Source organism: Frieseomelitta varia, unplaced genomic scaffold (assembly GCF_011392965.1).
Source record: "Frieseomelitta varia isolate USP_RPSP 00005682 unplaced genomic scaffold, Fvar_1.2 scaffold_201, whole genome shotgun sequence".
In the NCBI taxonomy this organism is placed as follows: domain Eukaryota; kingdom Metazoa; phylum Arthropoda; class Insecta; order Hymenoptera; family Apidae; genus Frieseomelitta; species Frieseomelitta varia.
The window spans coordinates 503,373-529,762 of record NW_025109762.1 but is presented as its reverse complement, the minus strand read 5'-3'; the positions used below and the strand labels follow the sequence as shown (position 1 = coordinate 529,762).

General features: G+C 41.8%; 2 protein-coding genes and 1 pseudogene across 2 annotated transcripts in view; 1 reads left to right on the top strand and 2 right to left on the bottom strand.

Moving 5' to 3' along the window:
- The window catches only part of LOC122526886 (protein pangolin, isoforms A/H/I/S-like), a 185,499-nt gene extending 176,951 nt beyond the window's left edge, over positions 1 to 8,548 (bottom strand). Inside the window, exons 1-2 of the mRNA XM_043650512.1 lie at positions 6,550 to 8,548; positions 6,208 to 6,286 (exon numbers count right to left, since the gene is read on the bottom strand). Of these exons, the coding sequence (XP_043506447.1) occupies positions 6,208 to 6,286; positions 6,550 to 6,699 (229 nt within the window). The 5' untranslated portion in view covers positions 6,700 to 8,548. The remainder of the gene's footprint in view (positions 1 to 6,207; positions 6,287 to 6,549) is intronic.
- Positions 8,549 to 11,515: 2,967 nt separating this feature from the next.
- On the bottom strand, positions 11,516 to 15,940 carry LOC122526885 (annotated as a pseudogene).
- On the top strand, positions 15,828 to 25,682 carry LOC122526868 (cysteine-rich protein 1-like). Its single transcript, XM_043650481.1, has 3 exons — positions 15,828 to 15,981; positions 24,531 to 24,683; positions 25,374 to 25,682. Exons 1-3 carry the CDS (start codon positions 15,942 to 15,944, stop codon positions 25,415 to 25,417), a joined length of 237 nt encoding a protein of 78 aa, XP_043506416.1. The 5' UTR covers positions 15,828 to 15,941; the 3' UTR covers positions 25,418 to 25,682.
- Positions 25,683 to 26,390: the final 708 nt, after the last annotated feature.

Genomic DNA, 26,390 nt, shown 5'->3' with positions numbered 1-26,390 from the left:
CGACCGCCTAGTTAGAACGAAAATACGAGCGTAGCTTTTATGACGAGCAACGTTGCACGCGAGATTTAAAACAATTAGGCACGTCCTTTTAAGAACGCGAGTGGCCGTACGTCGGCAAAGTTGGAGCGAAAAGAACTCCTCCTGGCTCCTCCGCTTAACGATCGGAAAGACGTATTTGCTCAACGTTCGATGTATGTACATCCGTGCATTTCATCGGGCGATAAATTGAATCGGGTGCTTTTATTGCAACAATTTATACACCGTTCCAAGTAATTAGACTTTATTACTCGGCAGGGGGAACCGCGGCGTGTAAATCAACACGCGATTAAAATATTATACTACGTTCTACGAGGAGAGATCCAGAGCCAAGCACAGGATGCCTCTTCTCTCTTTCTCTCTCTCTCTCTCTCTCTGTCTTTCCTCGCCGAGGCAATATCCGATTTGACAGCGAGTAATTTTCGCGAAAACTATCGGCCACGGTCGACGCATCGGGGGCAGTTTAAACCGTCTCCACCACGATAAATTATCTCCTCCGGTGCGACTGCATTTACCCTGGCGTGTGCAACAAACAAACCATTACCAAGATCTACGATAACTCGTCTTAAAGTGACAACTGACCATCGATAAAGCCGGCGATCAATACAATCGCAGTCTCGCTCGATTACCTCCTTATCGCGTCGAGATTATCTGAAGCCGCGATCGTCTCTATCTCTCCCTCTTTCTCTCTCCGGGCAAATTCAACCACGAGAGAGAGAAAAATAGACAACTATTCCATTTCAATCGTTCGCAAGTCTGGCGGAAAGAACTGGAATTTTTGAATTTCACCCGCCCGCGAATTCAAGTTTAATTAATTAGAAATTAATCAGACGACGTCGCTCTGACAGTGAATACACTTTACAAATTTGTAAATTTATAATTTAATTTGTTCATTGAACGTGTTTTGCAGTTATTCGTTCCGAATGTACAAATGTATCGTTCACGTCACTCTACTTTAATCATTCTATTAATTGAAAATTATAATGGTTCACACGCTGATCTTCTCTCCCGTTCAATTTATTAATATTTCGTACGTAAAACAAATGACGTCGATGTTACCGTGTAAAATTTTCTTTTACTCACGGCGGAGAATGTTGCAATTACGACTGTCCGTTGCAAGAACTAGGAATTTTTACGAACGTATAATGAACCGATAATACAAAACTGAAGTATAAAAATAAAACATGTAGTGGCGAGCAGAATATTCGAAACAGATTTATCACTATAGATTTTTAATAAAAATTGGCGCGCTGATTAGTTTCTGACCTTCACTTTCACAAATCCAATATTAACCAACAATTTCTCTTTTTTCGCGTCACTTTTGAATTTCAGCTCAGAATTTTGGGGCGTCATTAAAAAGCATTCCTTCGTCCAGTTTTCAAAGAATGAAGAATATTCTAATTACAGGCTCCAATTCTGATGTAATTGACACCTTAAAATAATATCGTCGATAAAATATTCACTTACCCGAAGGGGCTGCCATTTCTTTTTTGGAGCTACGACACGCACGAAAATTTCGAGCGACAGCGTGCAATTATCAAACGAAGAAGAAACTCAAACACTTTTTCACTCTCGAAAAAGGTGAGAAAAATCAAAAGATTCAACGTCACGCTACTCCTAAATCCTTTTGATCACACGTCTAGGCGGGAAACTAGAGATAAGTCGTCAGAATCACAGGCGTAACTCGTTTAACTGTTTTGGCAACAGGGTGACAGCGTGTACGCCGTCACACGACATCGATTTGTCAGTGACAAAGTCCAGCCAGGGGGGGAGGGGCTACCAAGAGAGAGGGAGAGAGAAAGAAAGAGAGAGAGAGAGCGTGCACGTGTGTTAGAGAAAGAGAGATTACGGCGTGTTTCATTGTGTATACCCGTTGCGCTAACAAGTTACAATTTGTTTCAAACCTGTCGCGAGAATAATAGCGTTCCGTAAACTTCGGTCAATTTCCCCCGGCAAATTGGGATTAACTTTGCCCGCGGTTTCTCGCCGAAAACCCTTTTCGCTTTTAACCAACGTCAATTCGATTTCGCTCACCCTCCGGCCCCGCGGCCGCCCAACTCCCCCTCCCCGTGCCCCCTCGCGCCGATTACTTTCGGTTCTTGCGATTACTCTTTCCTCTGACAGAGTGTGATGTAGCGTGAAATATCAGCAACAAAGCGTGCAAAGGCATATTGCACGTGGGAATGAAAAGAAAACGTCACAGAAAGTGGAATAGAAAGGAGAATTACATAATATGTACATACGTGTTGTCCATCGATCAATCGACACTGCCAAATTTTTTTTTCTTTTTCGTTTTTTTTCTTTTTTTTTTTCAACAATTCGACGGCGAGAGAGAATCTCGACGATTCGTCCGTGCTCGGTCCAGTCGGAGAGGAGAGTTTCATAAAATTCAAAGAAACCGAGAAATCCACAATGTATATAATGTTTAGACAAACTATCGCTTGGTCCTTGAAAAGTTCAAATATTCTACCTCTAGCATCTCGAGATTAAGATTTCAACTTCGTTTTTCGCCGTGTTATCGTTGTTTTCCATCATCTAAACTTGTAACGCTTAATCGTTGAAACGCCGTTTCTGAGAAACGTTTTTATTCAAGTTGTGCGTTATCGGCTTGAAACAAATTGCAACTTGTTATCTTTTATGATTTTTAGATTCCTTCTGTTAGTTTCGATTTTTCTTTTTTCTTTTTTTTTTTTTTAGTATTGACATATACACGTGCTTTAGCTTTTGTAAAAGGTAAGAAAGCTGCAAATGTTTCGATACATCTCGAAAAATGGGACAACACTCGTTAGGAAAGTTCAATTAGAATTGTGTTGTAGTTACGTCGTAGCAGATGAAACACTTTGATGTGAAGACACGTAAAGAATTCTGTGTAGATACATTTCGTCGTATTTATCGTAACTATAATCTTCGTGATAGCATCCACTGATAACAAATATCAACACTTACGTAAGTTTACAAGATCATTTGCAGCTTTTAATTAATGTTGATATCAGTCGTCTCGACCAATTAAGGATCAAATAATAACAATATCACAACATTATAAATAAATCCTCAAACCCTTGGAACTCTCTCTCACAATTCTGATATTAAAAAACAGAAATTGATGATACAAGTGAAAAGAATTACAAATGAAACCTTCGATGGGTTGCATACCGTTGCTTCGAGATTTGCATGCTTCTTTTGTTTTTGAAGTTTTCCTAAACTTCCCAAAGTTTAATTCATTCACTCGCGACATCCTACACAGTTATAAAATATTAGCAGACCGTTAAAGATTAACGCGATCCCAGGATTTAGATTCTAACCGCTCAGAGGAATATTCCGAAGACGACATACATTGTACCAAACCTATAGTCGCCGAGACTTTCGATAATTATTTCCAATGGAGTGGAAACGGTCCAAACAAGAGGGGCGACAAAGTTTCAAGCACGTTAAAACGTGTTCCGCCGTGGCCCGTGATTTAAACACTGAGTGTGGAACAAAAGAGTGCGTTGTGCGTGTCTTGAATGTCGATAAATGCCTACCAAATTTTCGGCGAGCGAGAGCGCGATGTTTATTGCCGTTTCCGCGAAGAACGAGCGTCGCCTTTACTTGGAAACAGCGGGGAAAAAACGGTATCGTATGTTTCTGTCAAAACAAAAAAAAAAAAGAAACAGTAACAGAAACGCGATTTTTTTCCAAAAAAAAAAATCCATGGAACCGAGAATTCTTACGATTACGAGTGCAAGAGTCGAGATTATGATCGCGAGTACGAGGCGACTTTCTGTTGTAAAGAAAAAAGAAAAAAGGAACTATGAATGAAAGAACAGCGACCGTGGGAAAATCAGGATACGCCAATGATTGAAGAAACATGACACTTCCTCTCATTGAGGTATTGCACGTGCATCGAACGATCCATTCATAAAATTCATACATGCCTATTCACAGTTTACTCGAGCCCTAATGAATAAAGTTACGAGCGATTTAAACTGGAATTATCGTAGATTGGAAGACGACACCTGAACCGGAGAAACTGAATGGAGAAGGAAGTTGTTCGTCGCTACATCTTATGTATTTTACGAGAAATCTTATATTTATGAGCTACGAATTTAGTAGTTCCGGTGTTAATTTGTCTGTTGTTCTTCTTGTATCTATACGACTCGAAATAAATGTTATATTTAAATAAATAAAACACTGTATACTGAGGAACATTCCTATGGTATATGAATATACGCTTTTTATGAATATAGTGTTTAAAAAAAAAAAGAAAAAAGAAAAAGCGACACGCGCACGAAGAGAGAGTGAAGAGAACAGCAGCGTTAATCAGACACAATTTCATTGGTCACAGACAATCAGCGATTGCAAATGTCAATTGTGCAATAACACAATGTATTTTTAATACGAAAAATAAATAGATTAAGTTTAACGGAATTGTTACGCGAATTAAACCTTTCAAATCTCCGGCTGATTGATAAAAATTATAAAGCGAGACACGATTCAATTTTTAACGATACTATTACCAGAGGCTACGTTTCCCCTGGTTATAAATGACACGTTCCTACTATTCCGCGTGTGCATAGATTCTATCTAAAGCTCATGAGAAAAGAAAAAAATCTATTATTAAAAGACAACTCCGCACGAACATCAATTACAGGATTACGCGATAGTATTCAAACTCAATGGTATATATATTTCCAGATTACCATCGAAACCTACCACTGATACGTGTCAGAAAGAATGAATAGAAAATGAATTACGTTCGAAATATGAGCAATCTTTTGAAACTCAACCGTCGTGTTGTTCAAATAAGTTCGATCCAAGTTTGAGCTAGCTAATATCATTTGTTGCACGAACAATCTATACATATTTCTCATTTATAATTGACGCAAAAACTAAACCTACTAAACTCGATACTTCTCGGCGTTCATACGTTCAAAAATCCCCCCCAAAAATTGGTCCAAATTCGCGATTCTTGGCTACCACGAGAATTTCTCGCGTGGAACGTGCGCGAATGACGCGTACGTGCGCGTTGCTCTCGCCGGAAGCGCGTCAAAACGGAAATCAGGAACCACGCGCTCGCGGACGAGTATTTTCATTTTTAGCCGATTGGGCGCAACAGACGATGATAATACGTAGCCACGGTGGGCTCCCGATAATCTCGTTTACCGATCGAGATACCACGAGATTGTTAATCATCGGACGAGAGGAGGAAACCAGCGTGACAAGAACGTTTCTTTCTCTCCGAGGATTTCAACGACAACGTCTGTGCCACGGCGGCGATGAGACAGAGAGTGAGAGAAGCGTCTACTAAATTATCATTAGGACATAAAAGCGATTTGCTACGAGTAGATTACGTTACCAGATCGTAAGATAACCATCTGCAATGATGTTAATTTATATGAATCAGGGACCTGCCCTCGCGACACGCATAAAATATCATAACACGTTATCAGATTTCATAGGCGAGAGAGACGGCGAGCGATAAACGTCCGACGGTGAACGAATAACGTGCAACGACTTTCGACCGTGTCGCGTTCGCCATCAATCATCCTTTGTTCCTAATTCGTTCTTCGTGGCAATTCACCATTTTTGCACGTCGAACGTTGTTTACGCAATATTTTGATTTAGACGAGATTGGATAATACGTTGGCTACGTACGTACACGCGTGTGTCGACGAGCGCGAATGTGTATGCATATATACATACGTACGTCAGAGCGAACGTACTCGTTTAGCAAATTTCATTCATTTGCTGATTAACGTGTACGTATGTACATACGTATATTAATTTAAAGTAAATGAATTTAGAATGGAATTTAAACGCCTGTTAATAGGAGCTAGTAATATGTACGTATAATGTATATACACGGCAGGCACTTTATATTTGCCGACTTCTGTCTTTGTTTTGCATATTAACCAAAGTTTTTGAATTAAGCGATTTGATAGTATGACTTTGCCAGGTGTTCCTTTCACTCTGACATATATGTATACATTTTATAATCTCTATTTCCCCTACGTTTGTTCTACAATTTTCTCACTTCAATCACGATGTTTAAGATCTTCAAAGAAAGTTACCACCGAATATTCATCCGATATTATCTCGAGAAGATTTCAATTAAAGAGGAGAGAAACTCTTGCAGTTTTTCCCCTCAGTGTCGTAAAATATAAAGAAAGAAATATAGTAACGAGGACTCACCGAAAACAGGACTGAGATCGGATCTTGCTGACGTCTTGCCGGTCGTCGCGTAACTTCCACCGGCGAGCGAACCCTTTTCCTGCAAACACACGCATGCACTTAATGGCGACGTCCTTAGGCTGTCACGATCGAGTGGGTGGAGGAAAGAAGAAGAAACGCGTCCGATACTGTTGCACACAGTGATGAGACAGGGAGAAAGAGGAGAAAAAAAAAAAAAAATAACGCGACACGTTGTGTCATGCACACTCTAAACTCTAACGTAACGACACCGTGTCTGTTGTACGGATAGGAGAGAAAGAGGGTTGCGTAGAATTTTCTAGTGATTCACTAGCTGAGACGCACCTCAGACTCCGTGAGGTCGATAAGGGAACTTTTCTCCTCCGTGAGGTTCTCGGAGGACCTCTTCTCGTCCTCGCCCTCATCCTTGAAGACCTTGACCTCGTCTTCGCTGCCGAGATCGTCGCCGCCGCCGCTGCTGCTCACGTGCGGCATTATTGCTGGCCGAGCGACGGCCACCGTCTTTCCTGTCTTCGTCGTTCGGCGACTTAACACGAGAGGTGTGTCCGTCTCGAGTTGCGGACCGAGGAGAGGTTAGGCGGCCGATACGGCCGACGCGGGAATTTCGAAAACCGGTGGCTCCGCCGTGAGTCCGTCCCAACACGACGTGGTCAGAATAACACACAAGCGACAAGTATCGAACAACAAGCGGAAACAAACTCTGTGAGGGCACGCCGGTTCGAGAGAGCCGAAAGGAAAGGATGCTCGACCACAGGTCTCCCTCCCTCCTCTTCTTTTCTTAACCGGGCTGCTACGATCCGTCGGAACAGTGGCTGCTGTTCTGTCTCTCTCTCTCTTTCTCTCTCTCTTTCTATTATCGTCTGCGTGTGCTCCTCTCTTCTGTCACGCGCGCACGAGACTACGCGACGAAAGAACGCCACCGACGCGACAGACACTTCCTTCCCTTCGGTATTTCTGTGTGTCACTAATCCCGCACAACAACGAACAATACGATACAAACGACGGAAGAACAGCACGGAGCACACAGAAAACGTTTCACCGTCACCGTCACCGTCACCGTCACCTTCGCCTCCACCACCGTCGCCACTATCGTCGACGGAGGAGGTTAGGCTTCTATATATTTTAATGCACACTATTTTTCCCCTTTTCTGTTTTACTTGATCTTTGCTTCGCTTTTCTCTTTTCCTCCTTCGACGAGAAAGGCACAGGAACGAGAACGTTGCACCGTAAGTATAAAAAAAAGAACGTCGCGGTGAGACGAGATCGGAACACGAACAATAAACGCACCACCAGTCAAAACACAAAGACGAGACGACACGATAGCATTTACGATCGAACGAGTATCATCGATGATCATCGACAGGCATGCACGAGAGAAAACATGTACAAACGCGTGAACGGACAAACGCGGGCCGATGGTTTAACAGCCGACGCGCGTTTCCTTGCCTATTAACCGAAACGTAATCTCGACGAAGATACGAGGACCGCGTGGGAAGGCCGGCGCACACAAGGGAGGAGAGGAGCGTGCAATATACACACGGCTGATAGAAACGAGGGGACAAGGTGGAAGTAACGATGGAGCGTGTGTGATGTAGGTTGAGTCGTGTGTAGAGTTGCCCCTGGACCCCGTGATGTGTGTCGTATTTAGCGCGCGCGCTGCCAGCAACTTCTCGTGCGTCGTCGTCGTGTGTGTATACGCGTCTAGGTATCTTTTCCCTTTTTTTCTTTCGTTTCTTATTGCGTACACCAGGCGCATAGTCCGCGCGCCACGTATCCGCACGATGGTGGCCACGATGCTTTAGCGAGCGCGCAATTCTGCTGCTGCTGCTGTTGCTTCGATTCCGTGTGCAGGTAAGTACAAAGAACACGCGCGACGGCGAGTACGGCACCACGACGACGGTGACGACGTTGCTGCTGTTGTTGTTGTTGTTGACGGTGCACGCGCCGGACGGCCATCGTGCCCGTAGTAAGGTCCCGAGGTTGCGTGTTTGCGTTTCTAGTTTCGAATCCGTTGCTCGACGTGCTCTGCCTGAATGCTCGATGTCGACTGCCGGTCACGGTGAGCTCGGGCGGGCGGCTCTCCCACGCGACGACCAATCACGACGCCGGATTCACCGCCGCTGCTTCCCTCGCCGACGCGCCACCTCACCCCCACCCTCACCCCCCGCGAGGCCACGACCGGCCAGTCATGGCAGGCAAGGCGGCGAACCGACCCCACCCGAAGCTCTCCGAATTTATCCGAACTTCTAACACCGTCTTCGTCTTGGTTGTCGTCATCGTTGCATCGTCATCGTCGTCATTGTCACCGTCACCGTTGCCATAGTCGTCGTCGTCGTACTCATCGTCGTCATCGTCGTCATCGTCGTCGCCACTATGATTGCCGCTGTTGCTGCTGCTGCTTCTGCCGCCGCCGCCGCCGCCGCCGCCGCCACCACCACCACCACCACCGCCACCGCCACCACCGCCTCTGCTGCTGTTGCGCCCACCGTCACCACTGCCACCACTGCCACCACTGCCACCACTGCCACCACTGCTACTGTGACTCCTGCACACTATTTTCGTTGTGCGAAAGGACCATCCATGATCCTCTTATCTCGCAATCCCTCTACCTACCACAAAAACTTATGGTCAAACAATAAGCAAAACGTTTATTTTCTATTAAGTTTATTTTCACTTACGACTACCCAATTTGTCATCGGATTTTTTTTTTCTATTTGAATTACGCCTCCGCAGCCCACTTGCTTCTGTTTCTTCTGTTATTTAATTATGAAGAACATTTCATTATTGATTGTGCAAACACGAGTTTCGAGATATGAAGATACAAAGACATTAAATTCGAAGGAAAAGAGAACACATTGAACTTACATGTATCTCCAGCTTTGAAAATCGTGATTTATCACAATTGAGGATAAACATAGGCTAGTTTTTCACACTGTCGACTGGTGAATGTTTTTACGCCAATGCTCAAATTCCATGAATTCCACTCGGAAATCTTTCTTCAAGTTGAGGAAAACTCGTTTGTGAATTTTTCTTCAGTCCTGGTTGCGCATTTCAATGTCGACCCTACAAATTATACGATCTCTTAATCTCTTTATCTCACTCGGTAACACCTCTTTCGTATTTTTTCTCTTTTCTCTTTCGTCGCAAGTGTGGAATTTAAAGAAACAATTGCACGCCTAGTGCCGTTTTTCATGGAAATAAAAATGTGACGCCAGAGATCGCGAACTACATGCAGACCTGTTACAACCGTTAAGGCAGGTGCACGTCTGATTTCTTTATAGCCGCGGGTGAACGATAATTTATGGTAATGCATTCGCTCGCCACTGTCCTATCCGATTTCCGTATTTAATTGAAATCCGAACAAATATACGGGTCTTATTAGCCAGCAACAAAGCTGACTTTCGTGCCATCTCTGGAACCACAGAACAAAGAGAAACGCGTCATGTGGATGCAAGTGATTGATTGCGTACGATCCATTAGTATTCGTCTTACGTCAAAATAACGATATATTTCAGATAAATCGAATACCGTGTCCTCGATTTCATCGCCGAGATCCTTCCTGATGAAACAGTAAAACATCATGTCCCGTTGAAATAACGCGTTTGATCGTGCTCGATTATTTACACGCAAACGTTATATACATACATACTTGCATTAATAACCTCAAACGTCAAAATCACGTACCTCTGTTGAGTTTCGCGTTAATTATTCCTGGGACAACGAACGCGACTCGTGTTCACTTGTGCCTGGATTAACGTTCTTGTAAATTCTCCACTGCCTACATAAATCTTATCAACAAATTGCAATTATGCTGCCTGCACGAAGTTGTACGGTACTTTCAGGTACACATCGCATGTATCACGTTCCGTGCTGCACATTCTTGGAAAGTTGTGAACTAATTCAGAAAACGAAAAGTAGAAAAAACAAAGAGAAAGGGGGGAGGGGAACGGCGTTAAAGAGAAAAAAATAAAACGAAGACTTACGGAAGTTCGAATATCCAGAATAATCCTCGATATGGCGAAATTGCAACTTCTCTTTGAATGTCACTGTTTCCTCTGTTTCCTGTGTTTCCCGCCTTTTTTTACAACATGGCGATCGTATAAGTATTTGATTGGACGTTGACAAAGTCGTATCTACCAACATGCGATCTGTAACGTTTCGATTACAATTTTTCAATAGCCTCGCCGAGACAATGAATTTTATTGAAAACAAAACATACGTACATAGACGTACGTATTATATACGTTGGATTACTGACCAGGATGACGGTATGGTATCAAACACACATTCATTAAAATCCTATTTAATTATCGCTTTAATTAAAGCATAATGTGAAATTTGTATGCTGCCATAAATGTAATTAATTGCAAAATGTAATTGCGTAAATTGCTTTTATTGTTCGTAAAATTATTCGCGAGCGTGGTCACTTGAGGATCATTGAAGGTAGCATGCAAATTTAATCAAATACGATAAATATCGAATGAATGACAAAAGATTCCGAATCACAAGCAATAACTAAAAAACAACTATCTACGATGTATCACACATTTTCAAATATATATTTCATAATGTTTACTTACCAATATTCGGTGATTCTGCTCGGAAGGGCAGACTCAATATGCAGTGACACTAACGAACATGCAAATTCGAAAATCTAAAATGGTATCGAAGAGACATCTATGTTCAGATTGATATTTAATAAAGTTTTCGCTAGGTCACGTCGATAGCAGGAATTCTCTACTATACCGACTCCGAGCAATAAGTGTTTCTAATTCAAAGGTAGACTCATTGAAGTTCTTTCTCGTTAATTTTCAACAGAGCAAAGTTCCTTGCATATTCAGGTAATATTGTAATTCAGTTACTATAATGTTTAATAAATAGAGACTAAAAAATTTTCTCTAAGATTTACATTTACATAGATACATGACGCTATAATGTTATCAAACACTAATTTTAAGAGCTGAAAATTACATGATGTTAAGGTTATGTCGCTAGTCATTAGTATTAATATCTTTTTTTTTTTTTTTTTGTTTCGAAAATTTTAGCAAAATTTTTCCATTTGAATTAAATTCGAATAAGATTTTTTCCGTGTAATATTTCTCCCATTCAAATAAAATTATCATAATTTATACTTCTATGGAGTACACAATAAACAAATGTGCTTTATAGATTTAATATATTTGTATATCAAATCATATCAATCATATATTAAACATATATAATTCATCACAAGTTACAAATGATGATTGGTACTAATATTTTTCCCATGTAGTTTTCAAATGTCGTCAATCATTGATCGTTAATGTTCCAATGATTTATTATTATTTGTGATGTTATTACTAATTATTCATTGAGCGTACTGAACTGAACGTTTACGTAATGGATATCGAAGGTAAAGTGAGTAAGAGTATCGGCGGACCGTACTCCTCGAGACCTTAGTCATTGACTGCGATGCCGATCATCAGGTTCATCAAGACCATACTAGCGAGCACGACGAGAACAAGGAACACGATCCTGCTCGTGACTGACAGGAGGGAATTCCCATTCTTCTCGTCCGAGAACAGATCGCTGTGCTCGTACTCGCCCATCATCATTACCACGATCTTCACGACGGCCCTCCATAAATTGCGAAACTGGTCGTTCCCGTGAAACAAAACGGCGAAGCTGAACGCGAATCCGACAATCAGGCAGACGAACGCTAGGAGAACCTGAAAGGGAATAAAAAGCCCCAGATGCACGTTGTTATAATCGCGAAGAGAGAAGGGTGGTGTAGTACACCGACTGCGCGAAGGGGTAGGCAAGTGGGTCCTGATGGCAGCCATATCAGCGACCAGACATTTAGAATCTTGCCTTCTTCCTTCTTCCACCCCTTCCTCTTTCGCTTTTCATTTCTAACGATATTCGCCGAAGGGAGGAGCGCCTCGGTTCGCTCTCTTGTACCTTTCGTTTCGGCTAAATGCGGGATCTTTCGTCGCACAGACGGAATTAAAAGAAAAAACAAAAAAAAAAAGAGGAAAAGGAAAGAAAAAAAAGATACAAAAAGAGGGAGAGGACTCTCCCTCGGCATATTAAATCAGGGTTAACGCTACCTCTGTTGAAACGACTCGCACGTTCTCTCTCTCTCTCTTTCTCTCTTCGGTGAAAAACGGCGTTCTTATGGTGTCGAACGTGGCTGCTTTTTATTCGCGCCCGTTTAACCGCGACTCGACGCGTTTTAACGAGGGAAATTGGAAGTTCTTCGTTTTAACGAGGGAAATTGGGAGTTCTTCGTTTCAACGGGGATTCCTCATTACTTTTTTACCTTTTTTTTTCTTGGGGGTTCGATTCTGACGAACGAAAACAGCGCGAGGAAATAGCGATTATTACACGCGGTACGCCGGAGACCGCGTCGTCGGTTGATTACTACGGGTCTACTACTGACCTTCAGAATGTTCTTCAGTACGGTAGAGAACATGAGCGTGTAATATCCATACTTTGGAACGCGGCCGATTAACAGCATCATTTGCATCCAGGCGAGCAGGATTGCCAGACTGACGGAATGCAAGACCAGGGGGATCATGTCGAGCATCGTGTAATTCTTTTTCTTTCAATGTAGTCGTAATGTTACTATAGATGCTACCTATTAAAACTGCCAGTGATATGCCCGCGCAGGCGAATGACAACCGCGTCTCAGACTGTTTCAAGTAATAACTGAAACTATCTATACCTTTAATGAATTATAAGTTGAGTGCGGATATTCATGTATTTTTGAAAAATGTTTAATAGAAGAACCACAATTACAGTCTCAACTGCGTAAATACAGACTTTTAACGTTTGTACAAACTCAAATCTTCATTGAGACGCAACTGAGAAACAGAATTATAATGATAAGATGAACAAGGTGAGAAACATACTGCCGTTGTACCTTTTTTAAAAATTAAATATTACACGTCGCATACGCGAAACGTGTAAATTTTGCGTATTAATTTTGTTCTAATCACAAACAGGAACCTAGGCATCATCAACACCTGCATAACTGGATTGTAAAAGGGCAGGAGGCAAGAAGAGAAACTGAGAATCACATTCCACGGGATGGAATTAATCTCGGGTTGCAATATCGTTATAGAGTAACCAGACAGGGAGAAGACCAGCAAGACGTGGACGAAGAGCAAACTATAGAAGTAGATTCTCAGCTTGGACCACTTTACTCAGAGGTACATTTCCACCAATGGATGTTGCAGTATCGTTTGTTTCATGTTCGTAGTTGCTGCAATAAGAGACATAACTACTTCCGTTTGCAACTCCTCTTTTGGTGCTAACACGGCGAAGTTAACAAAGATCTTCAACAGAAAAGAAGCATGTAAAGAACAGGAAACATTTGGCATTTTTAAAACAGGTAGTTGAATATGCAAATTCAAATCACTTTAACCATGCGACGCAATTTCTGTATTAATTATTCTCAACTGGAAAACTCAATTGTGTAGATTTGATGATGTTCCATGATCTTAAATGAATTCGATAAATACCTGTATCGAGGTAAGCGATGTTTGGTGAAGCTTTTGCACTTACAAGAATCTGGACGATGCTATTATATTTGGAAATTTCAGTTCTTTCTTTCTGTTGTGGATCCTGTTAGAACTAATGGTGTAATTCCACGGACGTCTTCATTGTTCACGTTAGCACAAACTTCCACTAAATGCTTGACTACTTCAGCCTGATTGTTTTTCACTGCTTCGTGCAACGGTGTCCTTTCTATACTCTGGCGCAGGTAACTGAAATTGTGATTAATTAATGCTTTCACTCGAGATAATGATGAGGAAACATTCTTAAAATCTAAAGATCTAATTCCACAAACTAATTATTATTTGTTGTTGCATCATTTCAACATCAACTTCTTTACGAACATAATCTAATAATCGTCGTGGTATAATAGTATTAATTCTTAAATATTACTTACTCAACTGTTATACAAGGTCTCGTAGACTAATATATTATAATAAAAATCAAATTCAATTGTTCTATATTAATAACAAAGAATTCTAAGTATAATTAAACGATGACAAATACATTAAAAAATATAAATATAGAGTAAGTTCTAGAATACTTAAAAAAACTATTTTCCTCCAAGACTGAGACAAAGAGAAATTCCTAAAAGGGCTAAAAACCAAGTGACTACCCCACAGATTCGATGCTAGGAAAAAAAAAGAAAAAAACGGAGCAAAGATCGTTCATTCGATTGAAACCGGTTCCTCATCAATATCTCTTCCAACCAGCTCCAACTCGCCTAGTCATCGATTTACCTCTTCTCTTTCTCCTCTTATTTCGTCAACCACCCTCCTATCCTCAACCTTAGCCCAATTCCAGTTCTCCAAGCTCATATATCCTCTGGATCCTCGTTCGATCGCATTCCTGTCGCTGCTGTCCGCTCCGTTATTTACGTATACAAATAGCGAGCGAGTATACCGACTATCATTGAATACTCATGTGCAGCCCTGTTACTTAGCTATGCGTTTTCGATAACGAATCTGTCAACAATGGATAACGGGATCGGTCGGCCAGCAGAGCGATTCCATCGGTCGAAGAAGTCGTACCTCTCGAGCAAGCGACCGTTAGCGATTATCCATCCGCGTTGTATCTTGGTTGCATACAATCGCGTGTTGAAGACACTTCGCTTCCACCGCAAGTTCAGGTGCACGCACACTCGATGTACGTTCACGTAGAAACACGGCATACGCGTGTTTGTATACAGATGTATACAGGGTGTTCGCGTGATCGTGAACCGAGCGGAGGGTTATTCCGAGTGCAAGAATAAATTGAAAAGTGAGAACAAAATTTTGTTCATCAAAAGTCTCGTTTTCAAGAAGTTAGAGCTTGAAGATTCATCGAATTTCACTAATTTAGAATTGAATAATCGATAGGAGATAGGTTATTCTATGGAATAAAATGTTTCGCATTCTTAAATCCACATTTTGAAAATTGTATCATCTACTTGTTGCTTCATCATTATATTTTATCGATACGACAGCATAAAAGTATCAACTGATTTACTTTGAGTAATTGTTAGTTCCTAGATTTGAAATTGTAAGTGTAAACAGTTATAACAAATTAGTAATTCGTCTGACTGATGAGTGAACTAAATTACAGAGGGTCAAAGCCTCGAAAATGGAGTTTGAACGTGTTTAGTTAAAAATCGACTTAGTACACGCGCGCGTCTGACAAATCTCTCCAAATTTAATTACCTTGGAAACGAAGCATGTCACGACGATTTTATTCCACGCCATTGATCTCTATAATCTCTTCTGAATTATTCTCTCCTGACCAATTTCCAAAGTAATCAAATTCAAATGTATCGCGTGATATTTTCAAACTCGTTTCTCTTTCGGAGACGAAGCCTCCACAAAACGAACAAATTTTGTTCTTCCTTTTTCCACGTAGAATCATCCCTTGACCGATTGCACAGGAACACCCCGTATATTTACGTAAAGACACGTATACCTACATAAGTAGTGGAGATACCAGTTCCGAAGTCGAACCGACGCGACCTTAACACGGGTTTCTCGTACACGCGCACACACGGCCGACCGGCGTTAACACACGTTCGTACGCTCAATCAACTAGAGAGAATCGCGTTACCTTGCAGAACGTACGGGCCCAGTACGCGCTTGACCACGCTGTTGAGTGGATCCTGTTCGACGCTTCCGTAGTTGTTCCAACGAGAGCCAGACCAGAGTTCCATCATGCCCAACTGTCCGAAGTGCGACAAGCCTGTCTATTTCGGTGAGTACTTCTGTTTCTTCTTCTCACATCTTTTTTCCTTTTTTTCTTCTTCGCGGAAATTTCGAATTTTGCTGGAAATTTCTTTGTTCTAAATGTCTCGCGGGGAATATACTTTACCGAGTATATATGCTTTCTGTTTATTTCGACTAGACGCTTTCTTTATTCTCCGACGTAACTTCTGCGCTTTTCGGGTAAATTTTGGGTTCCGTTCTTTATTGTGAATTTCGTGCAGTCTTGCGAGTCTGTCATTCACGTCGAAAAGATTTTATAGAAATTTTTGAGAAGTTTCTATTGAAAATGAATTATATTTCACATATGTAACTCGTATTTTCGATGTAGTATTCGATGAACAGTTTGACCTGTTTGTATAGATTTAACTCGTTGACAAACATTGAATGGAGACAAGGCGGCATCAAAGTAACTCGTATATTATAGTACAGTGAGAGTGCCGAAATTGAAATGTAAGTGTAATTTTTCAATCGATTCTCTAAACTGAAAACTCATCGAGTGCTATCAGAAAGTACAAATGGTGCTCCAAAATGATCTATAATATTCTTAATCCTCGTGACATTTCAAATAATCCGATCTTTTCCATATCGCGATGACATACCGTAGGAAAATGAACGCGATAATTATAAACGTTGCCCAATCCTCCTTAAGCCGATGACGAATAATGCTACCAATATACCGAACGTGTACAACATGCGTCGCAGAATTATGTTGGGTACGCAGCCACTTTAAAACGATCCAATCTGGTTATAATGTTCTTTTCTGGAATTGCGCCCACGAAATTTCTCGCTTAGATTTACATTCGATTGTTGCGTATGAAATGTTCTAAGATGTGCGAAGATCATTCGGAATTTAATATTCATTAGACGTAAGGATACATATATCTATAATGTTTGAAACCAATCGAACAAAGTATGATCGATGTTTCGTCGACGATTGTTTCACTCTGAAGTGGCAGATTACAATATAATTGAAATTAATTACAATTGCAATTTCCGAGAAACTACAAAGGGAAGATACACACATTTGGGAATGTGTTATAATTGTTGGAAGTGTGATTAAAAATTCTGGCCGTTTCGTGTGCACCGACCCGACACGATCGTGAACATCCTGCTGTAGAGAATTCGCGTCACGAGCGCCTCGTCTCGTTCGTGTGCAGCAATGTGCGTGAAATGACGACACGAAATGATGTCATTGCACGTCCTCGCGGTCCACCTTGACAAACATTATGTCAGTCTTGTTCTGTTGTAACGCGAATGTCGGGTAATACGACTCACTAGGAAGGAAATTTTATACAATGAAATGTATCGCGCTTGATCGAGTATTCTGACATGTCGTCGATCATGTTGTCATGACTGTTCAAAACTCGTTTTAAATTTAAAACGTCGTATGTAATGTATTTATTTATTTATTGATTCGTTTATATAATTCCAAGCGTACTTTGTACCGCGATAATATGATAATGATTGGTTATCGAGTGCAGGCGTTTTTATCGTAATCGATGCCGCTGAAAGAACCGCGAGTTATAAAATGCTGTCCTCGATATTTATGATAATGCCCCATTCATTAACGCTATCTACAGAATTGCTACGTTTAAACGGCAATTGTAATTTCTATTTTTATTCTGGAATATTCGACGATTCCTTCGCGACATTTGTTCTATCGTAGCTGTATGGTATGTTACTTTTCGTTTTCTCGAATTTCCACAGTTAATTTTGATCCTCGTTTTTTGTAACTCGTAAATTTTTTTACGATTCATTGTCATTGTCGAAGGTTCTTCTTCTTCTAAACTTCTGAATATATCAAAATAATAATTCTTTAATTTCTACATTGCGATAGTTTAATAGTTTTTTTCTGTTTTTTAAATTACTTATCGTCATTATTAATTTTGAAAACTTGAACTCCCGAATCGATTCATTCCTTGTCAAATTACAATCGCATATTTATTCATTGTCGTTGTTGAATATTCAAAGTTTTATCCCTCTTATCAACTCAGCTACTGTCAGTCACCGGATTGTCAAGTACAATCTCTCGATTTTTATAATCATTCACTTCTGTTTTAAGAATTAATGCAAAATTCCACAAAATACGAAAACTATATGACCATACCGCAGACATTTATGCAAGTCAGCTTCGTCTGCCTATCGTAAAGCGCACTGTATTTTGAATATCTTGAATACAGAATGCAAATTACAACAGTGCATAAAAAAAATCCGCGCGATTCTGCGCAATTTCCAAAGTTCTGGAAGTTTCAAACTCACAGTTCTTGGAGAACCAAGCCGATAGCCACCGAAGTATAGAGAGTGTCTTCAACTTCTCCATACTCGTCTAACTTCGTTCCCCCGTGTTTCAGCTCTCGAACAAACGATTCGAAGCGTGCAGAAAGAAACAAACAACACGATACGACACGTACAACATGATGCAGCTATCGGCGTTCGACCTCGAGACACTAGACTGCGCTTATCGGGGCCGTTATTCGCAGAGGATCCTCGCGTCCAGAGGAGCCTCGTCGCGATAACCTTATCGTTGTCTAATCGGCCGATTGGGCCTTCCCTCGTGCATGCGCTTGGTTTTAAACCGTTGTGTACCTTCGTCGGGGAACGATAGCTCTGTTCGGCCGCGCCTTGGGGCGGCTCGCGCGAAGTTCGCGCGCCTTCGCTCAGAGCGATCCCAGTATTCAGGGTGAGTTCGCTTTTAATTGCGCGCTTCCTCATCCCAGCGGGCCTTTTAGACAGCACCCGTTAAAGCACTAATAGCGTTGAAAGCGGATTTTTTTGAATACACGAGAGCCGCTGGCTGCCGACCGCCTCGTGTATGTGGGCCTTCAGATCGGGCCAAGTGAGGTGCCAGTGAGAAATGGCCGTGGCAACATGTATATATATATATATATATATATATATATACGAATTAGAGGGACGGCACTCATTTCCCGCGTATCGCGGCCAGAAATGTGAGCAATGGGGCTTCGAAGAGGGGTAGGAAGGTGAGAAAGAGGGTCATTGGCCTCTAAAACCGGAGATTTTTCAGCTGTCAGCGCGTCATCCGCCGACCAAATGTACGTTCCGAACACCGTTTACAATCGATGGATATGTCGAGGACGCTCTTCTTCTGTTTAGTTAACACCTGCTTCAGCTACTTTGCTGGATGTTGTGGGAGTTTCTTGGCTTTCAAAGCGATTAGGTTAGTAGGTTGCAACGAAGTTTTAGTCTCCAACTAGCTGAAACAGAGAAATCGAATGCGGTATTCGAGCACTTATCGTGGAAGAACTTTTGTACAAGCGTTGGCTTGTACAAAATAATTAAAATATTGGTTATTACGTGCGTGTATTGTTGAAGTTGCATGGATTGCACGTTACTGTAGCGTAAAAGAATTTGTTATGACAAGTTTCAAACTTGGCAAATATAATTATGATAGTCAATTCTTGATGAAATTTCATATTGTTTTATATAACTGATATATATATGATAGATGCAAGAAAATTCCTATAAATTTTTAAATTTACTTTGTAAGCAACTGTGTATATATGCGCTTTTATGTGTTACGTAAATTCTCACGACTGTATCATCAATTGTCAAATTTTACACACGTACATTCCTCCATTGATACTTTGATGGATTAATTTCGATCGAAAGTTCAACCATCCGTTTCTACTACAAAATTAATCGTTCAAGGAAGATTCACAAAAATTCTTACAAAATCCATGAGAATCGATTTTGAAAGAGATGTCAACCTGTTCATTATTTCAATCAGCATATATATTCCAATCGTTCGATTTTTGCTACCATATCAATATCTATATCTATATTTGTACGAATGCCACGTCAAACGATTAAATTCCTCAACTGAATCTTACGTAACGAGCATTCATACTCTCGAGCGCATTACACTTTCAAATCGCATTTTACTTTTCACTCTACACTTAACCGCGACCTTTGAACCGTTGATCTTTGGATTCAATTAATCGCCGAGACGCCGCATCGCGGCACACTTCTCCCGGCGAAGTAACTCCTTTTCCCAAGTTCGGTCCTCTTTCTCCTCTCGGAGATCCGCGCGGGCGGCGACGACAGAAAGAGAAGAAGCCACTCTCGCAGCTTTCTACTCGCGTTCCCTTTGTTTCCAGCGAGCATTCTGCCGGTAACGTGCGCTCGCGAAAAGGCAGCTGAAGGCTTCTTCGTGCCTTCGGTGGTAACAGAGATCCTTTGAAAAGCCGGGATCCGCTTTCAAATCGGGCTGCGTTCGAATGATCCCGTGGCATTCGCCAAGCGACTCGCCTCGTTACCCTCTTCGTCACTTTTTCACGAATCTTTCTTGGCAAGTCGGAGTTCACCTTCTTCCTGCGCGGACACGCGACTGATTTTCGAGGGATTTTCGCGGCTACTCGAGGAAGCAGGATGCTTCTTGGATGTCGGATTTCACGAGTCGTTGGCTTCATCAAGAAAAGTAGAAACAATTGACAGCGAGATTCTACGAAATGTTGCAACCGCTTCTATGCTTAATGAATTGGGAATGAACTGTGGGCTGTTTCACATTTCGACGTGCCTACCAGTCTTATACTTTATGCAGAAACGTATGAAAGGATGGTGAGATAATAAAGGAATTCTTTAATTTCACAAGCGTGAACAATATCTGAAAATTAATAATTGTTTCAGAAACCAAAATCTTTGACGAGTCCAAAGAAGGAATTTAATTTAGGTACAAGAATAGCATCATAGCGTCTGTTGTCTTAAAATCCTTAAAAACAATAATCCTTCGAAACTCTCTCGCAATCAGTCATTTCGCGCACAGAGCTAGGAATATATACCCACAGAAACAGAAAGATAAGAAATAGTTCTTTCAAATTTCGAAGACGATGGACACGAAACATTTCTCGCGCGAACGGAAATTCTTCTTCGCAGAGAGAAATTCGCAGACAGCAAGTGCGACACAAAAACTTTTCGATGCCGAGCGAACGTGCGTCCGCGGCGAACAGAGGAACGAACGAGGAAACCGAAATCACGTTGCACCGAGAGCAACGACGATAAAGTGTCCAGCTTCGGGGCGAGCGACAACGAGACACGAGCCTCGAGTAACAAGAAGAAGAACAGAGGAGGAAAACAGGTTTGGAGAAGAATAGTCGGCTTGTGTTGGCGAAGAAGAACGACGTGAACAGAAGAGGATACGGGGAAGAAGGAGGAGAAAAACCGAATAACCAACTGCTGCCTCTCTTTCCTTTCAAACCCCCTTGTTTACGACGTCGCGACAGTGGAGGGAGACACTGCGATTTGATAAAAATCTGTCAGCCAGCAGTCGTCGATGGATAATGAAATCGAAGATGGTAACGTTGACAATAACGTTGGAACGACGACGTGTCGCATTAGCCAGCCGGAACACGGTCGAGGAATCCCGCGTGTACATTTGCCAGCCGATTCCGTACGCTGTAGTCTGCCGCGAGAGCGGGTTCGACGGCTCGTGTATACGGTTGCCTCTCGGTTCGCCTCGACAAAAGGCCGCGAAATCAGAGGAGCGAGTGTAGCCTTTTTTTCCTTCGGTGCGTCGCGGTGCGTCATACCATTACGACATATCAAACCTCGCGGGGAAGACAAAAAAGCCACGGACCGGTGGCGGCCCGCTGGTTGCCATTCAAACGTTCCTCCGCGTCTAAGGAGCAGCACAAAGGACGCTGGTGCCAGCGAGTGGAATTGGAAAATGACGAGGAGCGGAGAGACACGGGAACGGGTCTAAAGGGGTCGACGTCGGGAACCAACGCGAGTAAACGCGGTGGGAGGAGGGGGCGGGGGGGGGGGGGGGGGGGGGGGGGGGGGGGGAAGAGAGAGATACGCTGGTTCGCAAAGAGGGCACGAAGGGGGTAGGACGAGACCGCGACGTAAACGATGAACGAGAGAGCGGAAGAGGGCGAAAGAGCAAGTGAAAAGCTAGGAGAAGGACAAACAGCATGGAGAGAGAGAGAGAGAGAGAGAGAGAGAGAGAGAGAGAGAGTGAGAGGAGAGAGAGGATGACGGGAGGAACGGGCAGCTTGCTGGCAGAATGGCGCAACGGATGAAGGAAAGAGAGAAGCCGTGGAGCAAGAAGGGTACGGCATAAAGGGCCATTAGTTAATTAACTCCTAATTATCTGGCGGCGGAGAAGCGAGTGCATAATCGTCAAGCATTGCTGGTGTGCAGTGGCAGCGCGAAAAGGCAGACAGTGCTGTGCACGGATCGTTGCGCCCGGGCGCCAAACAATCGGCGGCTGCTGATTGCATAGGAACATCCCCCCGGCTGCTTCTCTTTCCCTGCTTCTCTTCCCTTCTCTTCTTTTTTTTTTTTCTTTTTCTTTATTTCCTCCGGTAGACCATTCTCCACTCTAGTCCGCCCAGCCACCCCCCCAAGCAAATCCTCTTTCCAGCTACCACTTTTCTTGCTGCGTCTTTCAAACTGTCGATCTGCCGCCTTCGCAGATTCCGCCACCCTTCTCTCCTCCTCTCCACGTCGTGCAACCAGCAGGACCAAGAAAAGCCCTGAAGAACTTGTCGTGGTAGCAACTCTCTGCTAGAGGTCCCTATTTCACATATAACAAAGTAAATTGATACATGTATATTTAAATATACACGTTTCATATACGGGAAGTTTCGTGTCTTCTCTCGACAACAAACAAAGATATCTTAATCCCGAGTTAAGACGGGATTTCTCACAAGTCAGCGGAACAAAATTTTTTTTATAATAAGGACTGTGTTAAAAAAAAAGACGTACGTGTAGTACTGAAGACATGTACAATACAAGACACGTACAACTAAGTACAATGCACTAAGGACACGGATCCTTGATTCCTTGATACACGTTCCACGCACACGTAGCGCGCACACACGTGCCTCAGTACACGTTCGAAAATTTCCAGCAGTGTCGCATCACAAAGAGAGATCGCGCCTCTTTCAACCTTATCAGCTCAGTAACAAGATAGCTCCTCCTCTTCCTCATCAACCGGCGGTATCGACACGCTTTTCGATTAATCAACCGCGTCTCGGTGCGATGACGCGCAAAACAAAAGCGCTCGACCGAATCGAGTCAGCGCTCCTCGTCTGCGTCGTCGGCTCCGCACCCTTTCTCGCGATTACTCGCGCGACGTCGCAGCGCCGCGCAGATCGCGCGTGCTTGCCCCCGCACGTGGGAATTCGCCGCGGAACAACGCGGACATTTTGTAAAGCGGCGCGGCTGGCGCGCTTTGTTCACGGCGAAGGCCCGCAAGACGCCTCGGGTTCGCGCCTTCGTTGAATGAAACGCGTTCACGCGATCGTCTCCGCTGGGGAGTCGCCCATTCAATTTTATAATTACGAAATTGCTAATGGAGCAGAGCCGGCGACGACGATGCTCACGACGACACAGGTCCCGCCTGGGGATACTTCTCCTCTGTGTCGCGATCGGATCTTCGGCCGAGGTGTGCTGCTCATTGTCCGATCCGATTGATCGCGCGACTCGCCGGTCGTGTTTCTTTCGCTTTTCGATCTCAATAAGCGGAATTTTCTTCATTCACGGGAGAGAAAGATCAATTAATTAATCGCAATTTATGTAAAGCCTGGGAAATAACGATTGTTTCGAACAATTGTTGTTGCTCGTAATTTTGTATACTGATGAAACGTAACAACGATCGTGCGATTGACGTGATGACTTTTTCAGTTGCGCAATGTTAACAATTAGGATTCTGTGGAGTTCTTTTGGTTCTTAGGTAATTCAAATAATTGTTTTAGAAATTGACGGAAAAGGAATTTTAGATAACAGTCAATTTGACGAAACAGTGGTTTTCAAAATTATCTAGAAGCTGAAAAGTCATTTGAAACCCGGAATTTCGTTCAGAAGCCATTCGACGTGCCGCTTCTGTTGAGTTAAGTTGAAGAATTACCTTATTCGATAGCGATATAACGGAAATAATAATACGATGTCAAACTTAACAACAGTACAAAATACGACGGTGAATATCGTGATACGCGTAAACTGTTCGTGGTTTTGGTATCATGTAACAAAGGAAAAGTGGATTTGGCGATAAGTGACAATTTCGCGACGCGTGGTGCGTTAATCGTTATCCGATCCTGCCGCTTATTATTATATAATTCTCGGTGTTTGCCAACGATCACCGCCGTTTCTCATTCGGCTTACTTGGTCAGGGGGTTTCATTTCAGGGGGGCATCAAAGTTCGCTCGGGCTTCTTTATCGGGAATGCAGCCGTACATGGCTTTAGCCAAGTGGATTGAGGCCACGCGAATAAGCCGGTGATCGAACGTAATAATTTCCCCGTTTCCATTTCACCCGGTGAATCATTTGTCGATCGGTGACATCGAAAGCGGACAATCGACTTGTACGGCACGATACGTGAATACGAGATTAAGCTTCGTCTATGGGACGCCAGGTCTGACGTCGAACAATAACGAATCCACGATAATTAATATAATTGGTATCTTTAAGAAAACTATACGTATATATTTCGTACTTGGAAAAATGTTTAAAGCAATGAGCCTCGTACCAAGGTAAAACGTGATTCGTACGAGCGTGATTTGTCCTGTCTTGTTATAGCCGAAAGAAAGACCTCGTTGGGAAAGGACTGGCACGGTTCCTGTTTGCGATGCGAGAAGTGTAACAAAACCTTGACACCTGGTAGCCATTCGGAACACGAGGGCAAACCTTACTGTAATCATCCGTGTTACTCTGCTCTGTTTGGTCCCGGAGGTGAGTGACGAGTGAATATTCAGGAAGGAAGTTGGAACAGGTGTTTACTCAGGGTTATCAGCAGAAGATTTGTTCTATTTACTTGTTGGATTTATTTCGCTTTGGTTCTAATTCTATTGATTGTTTTGACTCTGTTTATAATACACGAATAACATACACTTCTGATCATAAGTATTGGAACACTTATTCGTTTTATTGATTCGAAATTTCATTTCACTTGATATTTTTGGATTTTGTACGTTTTATTCACATCTGCTGCTGCAGTATTTTAATGAATTTTAGTTTGTTTAATACTTTACATTATGAGATGCATGTAATGTGAATAAAACAGAGATATACTACTTCTCTCCACGATCATGTCATTATCCAATCTTTATTATTCTGTACCTATGTTACCTTTGTTATATCTGAACTTAATAGAGAGCACTCTACACAGCTGTAGACCTACTTATAGCTCTCTAGACTTCTTTTTGTAGTATAATTTGCTCTTTTGTAGTACAATTTGCATTTCAATAATTTCGAATTCAATAGATGATAATTTCAGCCTGAGACAATACCTCCTCATTGTAACACTTTTAGCACGTTTCAAAAATTTCAATTAAATTGAAGTTTTTTTTTTAGTTCTTTTTTTAACTCTTTAGTAATTTAGATGGGCTCTTTTCTTGAAACATTTATTCTTGCGCATTGCAGGTTTTGGTCGAGGCGGCGCCGAGAGTTACATTTACAAAAAGTGAAAAAACCATGGGGGCTTCGTGGCGATTTAATACTTATTGTTAATTCAACCGCGTTACCTGTACCGTAGGAAATAAATTTAATTGATAATAGGTATCTAAGTTTGTCTAAGCGTCGAGTACAATGTTTTTTGCAGGAATTGTGAAACGTATGGTTGCAAGATATGGAATACTTGAGATAATTAATTTTTTATATGGTTGTATGTTGTATAATGTATCTGTTTGCTAGTTATAAAGTTGAATAAAAATTTCACTATGCCAGTTTAAATTTTCGCTGTTATTTTCTCGTTCTCTGCAAGAGGTAAGAAAGATATTTGTATTACCGTTTGTCACCACAGACGAGATCACAGATAAGGTATATGAATACCTCGTTTGTGTTTCTGGCGCATTCATTGACCAACCTCAATCGTTTTACTTGATATAATTCCTCAATTCACTGTTGTTAAAACGTAGAATGCGCTAAAAAACCAGTGATTTTTTACTATGTCGGTATTTCAGGTCACGGGCCACGAAACTCCGTAAGATGCTTGGTTTATTCATATAGTCTGTGGCAGTGCATACAAAAATGAAAGAATATATGATAGGTGGCAGCTCTTGTATCATCTACGCTCAAAATTGAATGGTTCACATATAAACTATTTTTTAATATGCTAAAATTCTTTCATTAATTTTTTCAATTATCATTCGTTATACATTAAAATTTATAGAACAATTATGCTTCTGGTCATTACATATAAAATCATTACGGATATTTACGCAATCTTATATTTTTAGTGATAAAAATTATGTTTTTATTAAATAAATTAAAAAAATCGATATAAAAAAACGAGAATTTCTTGGTATTTTATATATTTTTATATTTTACACGCATTCTACAAATTTTTAAAATCTTAAATTTCCCAAAATTGCATAAAAATCTGCAGTTTATTTACAAAAATGATCTTTCACTGCACTTAAATTATTTGATATGCATTGT

What these genes read in the sequence shown, in the direction of transcription:
- LOC122526868 (XM_043650481.1), top strand. Translation starts at nt 15,942, where the DNA reads ATGCCCAACTGTCCGAAGTGCGACAAGCCTGTCTATTTCG. An exon ending in CGACAAGCCTGTCTATTTCG is followed by an intron (nt 15,982 to 24,530) that starts GTGAGTACTTCT and finishes GTCTTGTTATAG; the next exon opens with CCGAAAGAAAGACCTCGTTG. An exon ending in TGCTCTGTTTGGTCCCGGAG is followed by an intron (nt 24,684 to 25,373) that starts GTGAGTGACGAG and finishes TGCGCATTGCAG; the next exon opens with GTTTTGGTCGAGGCGGCGCC.